Raw genomic sequence first — 11,866 nt, 5'->3', positions numbered from 1 at the left:
GTTTACTCTGAGACAAGTCAGGATGGCTCTTTTGGTGAGGGGGGCTTTCAGGCGACAGCAGAAGCTGCTGATTTGTGCCTGTCCAGGAGCTGCTTCTCACTCTCTTCTTCTGAAAAACAACCTGTGTTCACCATCCTGTAGTCTGGGTGGTGCTGACCCTCTCTCTGCTCCAGGGGTGAGATGTGACTCAGATCTGACTAATCAGAGCATCACGTCTCCCAGCGACACAATGATTAATTCAGGGACGGGCATGTGTCATGGATTGAGTTGTGTCCCCAAAAAAATATGTCGAAGCCCTGACCTCCTGCACCTGTGAATGTGGCCTTGTTTAGAAACAGGGACTTTGAAGACGTTCTCAGTTACCATGAGGACATACGAGCATAGGATGGGTCCTATTTGATATGACCAAGTGCTGTTCAGCCGATTTCAACTCATGTGTGTCAGAGTAGGACTGTGCTCTGTGGGGTTTCCAATGGCTGATTTTTTGGGAAGTAGATCACCAGGCCTTTCTTCCGAGGACTGCTGGCTGGACCAAAACCTCCAACCTTTCAATTAGCAGCTGAGCCCATTAACCATTTGCACAACCAGTCCAATAGGTGTGGTGTCCTTATAAAAGAGGAGAAGATGGGGGAAGAACAACTCAGAGAAGGAGGGTGAGAATGGGTACATAACTCAAAGGATGTAATCAATGTCACTGAATTGTATACATAGAAACTGTGGATTGGTGTATGTTTTGCTCTATACATCCTCAACAAGAACAAAATTAATAAAATTAACAAAACACAATGATGATCATCCCTGGAGCCAATTTTTGCTGTGCACGTTTTGACACTTAGTTGCATGCTTCTCTGTTGGCTAAGTATAAAGCAATTATTATACTCACTACTTGCCATAAATAAACGATTTAAAAAAAAAAAAAAGATGACACAGAAGCAAGGCAACCATGTGCCTATGGAGGCAGAGATTGGAGCTGCAAGCCAAGGGATGCCCACAGCTACTAGAAGCTAGGAGAGAAGCACGGAACAGATGCTCCTTCAAAATCTCAGAAGGAATCAACACAACTGACACCCTAATTTTGGCTTTCTAGCCTCCAGAACTGTGAGACAATGAATTTCTATTCTTATAAGCCACTCAGAAACCCTGGTGTGGCATTGTGGTTAAGTGCTATGGCTGCTAACCAAAGGGTCGGCAGTTCGAATCTGTCAGGCGCTCCTCGGAAACTCTATGGGGCAGTTCTACTCTGCCCTATCGGGTCGCTATGATTTGGAATCGACTCGAGGGCACTGGGGTTTTATAAGCCACTCACTTTGTGCTACTTTGTTATGGCAGCGCTAGGAAACTGATGCAACACATGATCCACGCCACCTAATGAAAGACAATGAGTTATAATTCCTGGCCTGTTGCTGCAATTTTAAGAAGTCCTCTCTTTCCGCCAAATAGGTTTGCAGCCTGGGGCTTCTAGAAACAATCTTACTCCCACCAAGGGAACGCCTACCTAAGAGTGATGCTAACAGAAAGGAAAGCAAAGCTGAGGGAAGGAGAGAATAAGTGTGTCCTGGTGGCACTTCTCATATCCAGCCATCTCTACCGCCAACTCTACCCTGGACTTGTCAGATATCTAGTCAGCAGATGCTCTTTTTTCTATCTATAAATCTGATCTGGATTCCTGATGCCCTCAATTATCAGAGTCTGATGCAAATTTCTGATACTCATGCTTGAAAACTGTGCTTACGTGCAAAGCAACATAAAATAAGAAAATACAAGGTTTAAACTCTATAAAGTCCATGGGGAGCTGTGATCATCTCCCAGGTAAATACACTTCATAGGAGTACCCAGCGTGTTTTGTAACTTAACAGAGACACAAATTACTAAAATAAATATTTCATTTTATTTAACTTTTTCAGCCATGAGGCCCAAGGAAATGCAACTTCATGGAAATTAGAAATGATACCAAAACATGAATAAGGCCAGCTTTAGAGGCTGGATGGTATCGGCGGAATGTGGTTGTCTGGAGTGACTTTGGGCCTTCTCAGTTTGGCACGCCAGGTGTACCGTTTTGTCTAGCCCAGGTAACAGTTTCTGTGGTAACTGTCCAGGTTGATGAGTTGTCACAGAATGGTGAAGCCAGACAACTGAAACATTTACAGTATACAAAGCAAAACAGTCAACATTTCTTGGTGATACAGACATTTATCAGTAAAACTCACTAGTAAATCAGAGCAAATCCCATTATGCAACACTTCATACAATCAGTGAGTATTTATGAAGCACCTACTATGTACCAGGAGGCACCGTGTTAAATGCTGGGGTTACAAAGATTAAGATTAAGGCACATCCTCTGCCCTCAAGGAGCTTTCAGTCTAATTGTGCTGACAGATATGGAAATGAAGAACGGCAGTGCATTGTTAAAAGTGCTGATAACAAAAGTTTGTGCAAAGCAAAACACAACCAGAGATTTGTTCTATCACAGGTTCCACGGAAAGAGTATGTAGCATTCCTCCTCCTCCTTTTCAAGTAATGAACATTTGACACAGCCTTTATTGCTGGTCTTTGGTTCCAGTGTCACAATGGGGACCTGCAGCATTATTGCAAGTTACAATGGACCCAGAAATGGTTATCAGGTTTCCACCGTTGAACACTTAGGGGAGACACAATTTATCACTGCGAAGGAAGCTGACTGTGGCTGGCTGGGTCTCACCCCTTCACTCACTCAAATAATTACTAAGGAGCTACACATAGTTACATCCTTAGCTTCCCTCCAAGGCTGTCCAAATGGGCTGCTCTGCTTGGTACAAGCCCTCACGGTGCAGCCCCATTAGGCCAGACACAGGTTTGTTGTCCGGGAGTCCATGAAGGAGAGTTACTTCTCTTCAACATTCAAACCCAAGCCTTGATTCAAGCCTTGGATTTCAAGCACCCGTTCTTCCCCCAGAATGACTTGCTTTTCATGTGTTCCCTCATCATTTGAGTGAAAAAGTGGAGACTGTATGTCCTGCTTAAAGCAACGGGCCTGACACACACTCTTTGGTGTGCGGTGCACTTGGCCACAGGCATTAAAAATAGGAGCAAATAAACGGCACCCTGAACCCGGAAGTTTCCTCAGCTCTCTCTCCCTTCTCTTTGTCTCCCTTGGCCCTATGTTCTCTCCAACACATTCGCTGACATAAAATGAAATCAAGACTGAGCTTTAGCATCTTGAGTTACGCCAGTAACAATAAAGGATGGTTTTAGAAATGGTATTTTTAATGCTTTTCACAGGTCGGGCTTTTGCAGAGCTTTAGTATTGATAAACAAGTCTCATTTCCACAGCCGGGCCTGCCACAAACCTGAGACACGCTGACAGATCTTTCCCTCCTTGCCTACCTGGCAAAGGAGATTTTCCTGTTAGCCAGTCACCGGCCTGTTGTTCCAAGGCTTTTTATGTCTAATCTGCCTTTTGCTGACTTCATCCCACTGGAATTACTCCCCCTGAGGACTGGTAATTAGCAGCAAGGGTCAAGGGTGTGGCCCCATGAGCAGGAAGGCAGAGGGAGAGAGGTTTCAAAATCAAGGTCGTGGGTGTTCACTTAGCATTAATATGCACAGAGGTATTAAGGCTTCTGAATGGGAGCATTTTGCTTAGTCCATCTAAAAATCAGACTACCTTAATTAGTGTCTATTTATTAGCTAAACCTTCATGATTTGAGTACGTGACCATTATAAATTGAACTTTATATAAATGCTCTCATGATATAAAATGATACAGTTCATTCTCCGAAAACAAAATTTACAAATGATACCTTCCCCGATTTTACTTTTAAATGAACGTCCTAAACTTAAAACTCCTCGTTTAGTCTATTTCCATAAATCACACAAAATAAAACCAAATCTGTACAAAAATAAGAGCTCTTCATTTTCAGTAACACCTTTATCTTTTTGATATGAAATTTGTTAATATAAAAAAAGCATCTATTTAGAAAATTATAAAATACTGCTACAGTGTTATAAATTCTCTACATTCTCTAGGAAAACATACCTTTGGAAATAGTACAACTACTGGGAATTCTTTCTTAATGAGTTTCAAGTCCTGGACATGCTACAGACGCACTGGAATCAGGTCAGCTTCAAAACCCTGTCTGTCCTCTGTACCACTTTGGAAACTGTCTCTGACATTGACTGACCGAGATATAATTCTTCTTTCTTCATATGTCATCATTGATTTCTGTGGATATTTTTAAGGTGACACTCTTTAAACAAAAAAGAAAAAAAAAGTTTCAAAGAAGGTAAACAATTCCAGTGCCAACGCTGAAACTCTCCCAACAACTTTGCACCCAAGAGACCATCTGACACCCCCAAAACTATTGCCCTGAGATCATCTTTAAACCTAAATCAAAAATATTCCCTGAAGTTTTCTTAAAACCAAACAATACCTTAGCTTAACTAGTAAAGAATGCCTTGAACATTGTGCTCTTTTAAGATGTATCACCGGACAAACTGACAATAGCAACTCAGAAGATTAGATAAGAAACTTAGGGGGGTGGTGAGTTTGTTAATGGGGGAGGAACAACTCAGAAAAGGAGGGTGAGAATGGTTGCACAACTTGAACAATGGAATCTGTGTCACCAAAGAGTACATGTAGAAACTTGAATTACTGTATTTTTTACTGTGTATAATCTCAACAACAACAAAAAATAATAATTTTTTTTTAAAGAGAAAGACCATCTCACTAGGGATGGTTTGTGCTATGCTTGAGTTGGGTTCTAAAGAATTTTCTTGGCTTTCTATATCCTTTAGCTAATAAATCACTTGTTCCAAAATGTAAGGTTTTCTCTATTTCCAGATTTGATAAGGTCCATCTTCTCTCTGCCTTGAGAACATTTTTTTCCAACATTTCTCTTTTTAAATTGTGCTTTAAGTTAAAGTTAGTTTCTCATTGAAAAGTTTATATACACATCGTTATGTGACCCTAGTTGATCTCCCTATAATGTGACAGCACACTCCTCCTTTCTACCTTGGATTTCCCACGTCCATTCAACCAGCTCCTGTCCCCTTCTGCCTGCTCATCTCGCCTCTGGGCAGGAGCTGCCCATTTAGTCTCACTTATCTACTTGAACTAAGGAGCACACTCTTCACAAGTATCATTTTATGTCTTATAGTCCAGTCTAATATTTATCTGAAGAGTTGGTTTTGAGAGTGGTTTTAGTTTTGGGCTAACAGAGAGTCCAGGGGCCATGTCTTCTAGAGTCCCTCCAGTCTCAGGCTGGTCTTTTTACTAGAATTTGAGTTCTGCACCCCATTTTTCTCCTGCTCAGTCAGGGACTCTGTTGTGTTCCCTGTCAGGGAGATCATTGGTGGTAGCTGGGCACCAGCTAGTTCATCTGGTCTCAAGCTGATGGAGACTCTGGTTTATGTGGCCCTTTCTGTCTCTTGGGCTAATATTTTCCTTGCATCTTTGGTGTTCTTCATTCTCTTTTGCTCCAGGTGGGTTGGGACAAATTGATGCATCTTAGATGGCCACTTGCAACCTTTTAAGACACTAGATGCCACTCACCAAAGTGGGATGCAGAATATTTTCTTAATAAACTTCCAACAATACACTTTTATTTTTCAAAAAGATACATGTTGTATTATTTGGATCTAGTGAGTATGACCTTCTCAAAAAGAAAATGACCAGGATATATGACTATAAACACCACAGAGAACGTATGAAAATTTCATTGATTTAGAGAGCTGTTAGAGATACTTCCCTTCAAGAACAAATTAAGTTGCACAATACTTATACTTTTTTTTCAAAAACATGAGAAAAAAGGAAGAACGTGGAGCATACAGCATTTGAGGGCAATGAAACTATTCTCTATGATATTGTAATGGTGGACACATGACATTATGTATTTCTCAAAACCCACAGGATTGTACAACACAAAGACTGAACCCTAATGTAAACTATGGGCTTTGTTGTTGTTGTTAGGTGACGTTGAGTCAGTTCCAACTCATAGTGACCCTATGTACAACAGAACGAAACGCTGCCTGGTCCTGCACCATCCTCACAATCATTGTTATGCTCGAGCCCATTGTTGCAGCCACTGTGTTAATCCATCTTGTTGAGGGTCTTCTTCTTTTTCACAGACCCTTCATTTATTAAAAACACATCACTATTGGCTCATCAACTGTAACAAAGGTACCCTCAGAAATGCAAGGTGTTAATAGGAGAAACTGTGTACAGGGGGGAGGGTGATATATAGGAACTCTGAACTTCCTGCACAATTTTTTTGTAAACCTAAAATTGCTCTAAAAAATATTTTTTAGAAAAAAGAAGACAGGGTTCTTTTTTTTTTTTAACGCAAGGAATTTTTTACTAATCCTAACTGACAGCGATTTATAACATTCAAATTGATAAATACCTACCTGGAAATCTTGGATGAAGGTTAGGAAGTAGAAAATAAAACCAAAGGCCACTGTCCATTCACAGATTGCACTCACCACGTGATACACATAATCCTAAAAGTAATGATAAATAAACAAATTAGCATATGTACTGAACGAATAATAAAGTCAGACCAGGGGAGAAGCTGTCTACCAAGCAGAAAGACACCTGAAAATCTGGCAAAGCAACCTAGGTAAATGTTCAGAGCACTGCACAATTTAGACGTTGAATGCAATTATTCAGGACATTCTTTCTGGCTGTAACCCACTCGGGTTTTAAGATAGTCTAACTTCAAAAGGCAGAAAAAGGACTACAAAATAACTGAGACAGGGAAGCAAACTTGGGCTCAACAGAAGAGAGAACCTTCCATACGAGACACGACTTGCTCTAGGACTGCTAGAGCCTCAAAGTTGAAGAAAACGCTTAAAAAGTAACAAATTAGCACTTGTGCTGTTTTTCCAAAGAAGGAGTGAAGGCATCTAGATGAAACTGGCTGTCACCATTCAGCTTAGAAAATATTGCTGTTTAACATTAATAATGAGATATCTACACACTGGAAACCCTGGTGGCATAGTGATTAACAGCCGGGGCTGCTAACCAAGAGGTCGGCAGTTCAAATCCACCAAGCGCTCCTTGGTAACCCTATGGGGCAGTTCTACTCTGTCCTATAAGGTTGCTGTGAGTTGGAATCAACTCAACAGCAATGGGTTTGGTTTGGTATCTACATGTTAACTGTGTCTGTATCTTCTTGGCGGTGGGAAAATGAAAATGGCTTTAAGCAGGGGTTCCAAACTCAGCTGCGTAGTGAGGCCAGACTATGAATAAAAGTGCTAAAAACTTAAAGTTTTGAAGAGAGAGAAGATGGGGAGGCCGTGCCTCATTGGCTCACTTTCATTTTCACCAAACACAAAAGTGGCCCTGTGTGGCTTCAACAGAAATAAAAAAGCCTCTGTCTGTGTGTGTGATCTCCTTTTTAAAAAATGCTGGAAACTAATTTGAAAACATTTTAAACATGATAACCCATTGCCATCGAGTCAATTCTGACTCATAGCGACTCTATAGGACAGAGCAGAACTGCCCCAGAGGGTTTCCAAGAAGCGACCGGTGGATTTGAACTGCCAACCTTTAGGTTAGCAGCTAAGCTCTTAACCACTTAAACATGATATAAACTATAAATGCCCATTCGTAATCTGACTTCAACCCACATGCCGAGTGAGGCCTCTGGCCTGTTAGTTTGCCACCTCCGATCTCAAATGAGGACTTAATTTCTTTTCTTTACTACACTTTGTTCTGTTATAGATTATTAGTGCGAAGAAACAAATGTGCTGGACCGCAGGTCAGTCCTCTGGTGACAGTTGTTTCATTTGATCCATTTTCATCCAGAGATTGCACTGAGCCACATCAACTCTCACAGACGTCACTCCTTGTTCTATTCATGGATGTCCTCACCCATCCACAGTTCTCATCCCAGGCCACAACGAGGAGAAACTGGCCAGAGGGCTCTTCGTGACAGTGACAACACCCGGGGATCAATCCCATATCAACCCAGGACAGCAAAGAGCTTATAAAAATAGAGACAGAAATTTGGGGCAAATTTCTTCAACATATTAAATGAAAAAGCTCTGAACTAGCAGGAGTCAAAGACTTTACTTTTGGTCCTAACCCTTCCACTACATGCACGTGAATGCGGTTTAAGCTCTAAATCTTGTTACATACGAGACAATGGCCTGATGCTTCTTGCCCTCCCTACCAGGTAAGCCAATACATAGAATGTGCTGTAGAAGTTCTAGGACACTGTTGGTGGTGGCAATTGTTGCTGTTTGCCATCGAGTCAATTCCGACTCATGGCAATCCCACGTGTGCAGAGTAGAACTGTGCTCTACACGTTTTTGAAGACTGTGACCTTTCAGATGCTGATCGCCAGGCCTCTTTCATGGTGCCTGAATGAGTTTGAACCGCCAACCTTTCAGCTAGTAGTCAAGAGCTTAATAATTTACACCACCCATGGACTCCTTGGAAACCCTGGTGGCCTAGTGGTTAAGTGCTATGGCTGCCAACCAAAGGGTCAGCAGTTCGAATTCGCCAGGTGTTCCTTGGAAACTCTATGGAGCAGTTCTACTCTGTTCTATAGGGTCGCTATGTGTCGGAATCAACTTGACGGCACGGGGTTTGGTTTGATTTTACGGACTCCTTAATGATTATTTTATTCAATAAATTAATGTAAAAGGCTTTCTTTGCATTCATTGATATCTAGAACAAAAGACAGTACAAGACTGGCACGGTGAGTTATGGAATGAATAGAAAACCTGGTTCTTTTCACACTTTTAAAATGGAAAATTGAGTGAAAAGAATTTTTAACTGCCTGGATACTCTTTGATGTACTCTTCCCAGCAGCTGATTTGTGCTTGATTTGTGGTGGAAGGTCTCCCCCTGGTGGCTCTACAGTGAAATACACCTCGGGCTGCTCTGCTGTCAGATTTTGGAACTGAACACCCTTCAAAAAAAAAGCCAGGCTAATTCCCTACACCTCAGAGACTTGCCTTTTGTCTCATTCTAACCTACTGGATGATTTGGCTATTTTAAAGTTACATTCGATGGAAGCACTTTTTTGAACTCTCGTCTGGATCATTCTCACCATCATCTTCTGTCTCTCGTTCTCTAGTGGTTTCCATGGCCTGCTGAAACCCTCTATCTGGGGAAAAATCCTTCCCCTGGTCCCGATGTGGGAACCCTGGTGGCGTAGTGGTTACGCGTTCAGCTGCTAACCAAAGGTTGGCAGTTCAAATCCACCAGGTGCTCCTTAGAAACCCTATGGGGCAGTTCTACTCTGTCCTACAGGGTCACTGAATCAGAATTGACTCAACGGCAATGGGTTTGGTTTTTTTTTTGGATGGTTTGGTCCCATTGTCCCCTCTAGCCACCATCTTATTTCTCCTGCTCCTCTCACCTCCAATCCAGAATAGAACTCAGTAAACATTTGATTGATTGATGAATGAACCATTTCCTCCCACCATTTTAACTTCCCGCAAAAGGTTTCTAACCCCAACACTACTGAAACTGCTTTTTTGAAAAACATCGGTGACTCCCTCATTGCCAGATTCTGAGACCTCATTCTTAAAGACGGTTCAGCTACACATGCTGTGGTTAATCATTTCCTTTTCCCTTAAAATGCTCTTCCCTTAGCCCCTGGGATAATCAATATCTTCTCTCATTCCTTAGTAAGAATGAATTGCTATTGCTTCTGTATTTCCATAGTACGATGTTCCTACTCGAGTACAGAATTTCTTTTATTCTTCACAGTATTACATTTTGCAGTCAACAACTGGCTCCCTGTCCCACTGAACTATAAGCCTCCTGAGGGCAGGGACCCTACGTGCCATGGCCACCCTTCCCTCCCACCTGCCCCCAGCAGAGTCCTGCTCAAGGTAGAGACTCAGTCAATGAGGTCGACTACACAGTCCACCTCTGGTTCTTTTCTTCACTTAGTGATTTCTCCCCTTTATTTCTCCTTTGCTAGAGGCATTTCTTCACCTGCCCCCTTGGAAACACATCTCCTGCTGTTCTCTTGCTAACTCTGTCCTCTCCTGGGGCATCAGTCATATCTCTTTATGGTACCTGATGAACCAGCACTGTAGGTATCTAACTGTATGAGTCAATCGCAGTTCCATTCAGTCCCCTGTGCTCTGATGTTAGGTCTGGTAAACATGAGTTGTTCTGCTCTATCCTCTGATGGTACTCAGTCTCACCAGGAATCATGGTCCTACATTCCTAGCCAGATATTCCTTCTTGATGCCCCACCAGAGCCTCAGAAGCAATGATTCTAATACCAAACTCATCCACTCCCCCTATGAAATCACCTATCCCTAGTAGGGTAGGGGACTTATCTCTCTGTTTCTAACAACTTACTGTTTGGTTCTCCCAAAACAGGAATTTGGAAGTCCCCTTGGGTTCATCACACCCCTTCATTCTGAAGTGAGTTGCTTCCCAGCACCCATCAAAAATTTCCCCCTAGGTTTGGAGACCATGGTTTCAGGGGGTATCTAGGTCAACTGGCATAACAAAATGTATTAAACGCTAGCAAGCGGCTATCTAAGATGCTTCAATTGGTCTCAACCCACCTGGAGCAAACGAGAATGAAGAACACCAAAGACATAAGGTAACTGTGAGCCCAAGAGACAGAAAGGGCCACATAAATCAGAGACTCCATCAGCCTGAGACAGGAAGAACTAGATGGTACCCGGCTACCACCAATCACTGCCCTGACAGGGAAAACAAAAGAGAATACCCGGCAGAAGAACAGTGGGATGCAGATCTCAAATTCTCGTAAAAAGACCAGGCTTAATGGTCTGACTGAGACTAGAGGTACCCTGGAGGTCATGGTCCGCAGACCTTTTGTTAGCCTAATATTACAACCGTTTCTGAAGCCAACTCTCCAGACAGGGGTTGGACTGGACTATTAGATCATACTGGTGAGGAGTCAGCTTCTTGGCTCAAGCAGACACGAGACTACGTGGGTAACTCCTGTCTGGAGGTGAGATGAGAAGGAAGAGGGGGACAGGTGCTGGTTGAATGGACACGGGGAACACAGGGTGAAGAGGAGGAATGTGCTACCTCATTAGAGGTAGAGCAGCCAGGAGTACACAGCAAGGTGTGCGTAACTTTGTATGAGACTGACTTGATTTGTCAGCTTTCACTTAGAGCACAATAAATAAATAATTTTCCCCCTATGACTTCCAACCTAGGCAAATATTTGTTTGAAATCTGAATTGGTAAAACAGCCTTCTCCTTGCCCTCCTAACTCCCGGCTTTCTCCTCTTCAATCTATCCCAAAAGTGTTGCTGCGACTACTACCTCTCCAGTAACACACTTCACTTTCCTGTTCAAAAGCCCTCGAGCTCGCTCTCATCATCTAAATCAGGTAGGAGACCTGTCTGCCTCTTAAAGCCCTGCAGAAACTACTCCTTGGCAAATTCATCCCTGATCATGTTTATTTCTCATCCTTCCCTAAAATGAACTATCCATTATACTCGAGCTGGCCTTGTCCCCTCTCCTTACCATTCTGTGCTTCCTTTGGCACAATGGATCATTTTTGTGTGGCCTTTCTAGCCATGGCCTTGTAACTCCCACCCAGGTGACTGGGTGGGACTGTGTAGATAGCGTAATTATGGCCCACCAAGGGGACTGGTCAGTTTTGCCATGCTGCTGGGCTTGAAATGAGCCACCCAACAGGTGAGAGAGAGAAGATCCCACCACCACCAAGGAAGAACATCCAGGAGTGGAGACCATATCCTTTGGACCGGGATCTCTGCAAAGAGCAGCTCCTAGAACCAGGAGATGGAGGGGGGGTGCGGGGAGAGCTCTCGAGAATTGGTGGCAGGAGAAAGGCCAGCAGGAGAGATGGGCCCAAGAATCAAGAAAGCTGAGTGAATGCTTGGGGCACCTTTGGTTACTTATTGGCAGGGG

At 42.9% G+C, this 11,866-nt stretch overlaps 1 protein-coding gene across 3 annotated transcripts in view; it reads right to left on the bottom strand.

Annotated features, from left to right (window-relative positions):
- Positions 1-1,865: 1,865 nt before the first annotated feature.
- The window catches only part of DRAM1 (DNA damage regulated autophagy modulator 1), a 53,234-nt gene continuing 43,233 nt past the window's right edge, over positions 1,866-11,866 (bottom strand). For 2 of the 3 annotated variants that reach the window (XM_049884185.1, XM_049884186.1), the window contains 2 exons: positions 6,385-6,477; positions 1,866-4,226 (listed from right to left, as the gene is read on the bottom strand). In XM_049884185.1, the coding sequence (XP_049740142.1) occupies positions 4,182-4,226; positions 6,385-6,477 (138 nt within the window). In that variant the 3' untranslated portion in view covers positions 1,866-4,181. The remainder of the gene's footprint in view (positions 4,227-6,384; positions 6,478-11,866) is intronic. The other variant, XR_007517357.1, reaches the window with a different exon arrangement.

The sequence above is a fragment of the Elephas maximus genome, chromosome 4 (genome assembly GCF_024166365.1).
Source record: "Elephas maximus indicus isolate mEleMax1 chromosome 4, mEleMax1 primary haplotype, whole genome shotgun sequence".
NCBI lineage: Eukaryota > Metazoa > Chordata > Mammalia > Proboscidea > Elephantidae > Elephas > Elephas maximus.
The sequence above is the reverse complement of the archived record's forward strand: the minus strand, read 5'-3'. Positions and strand labels throughout refer to the sequence as shown.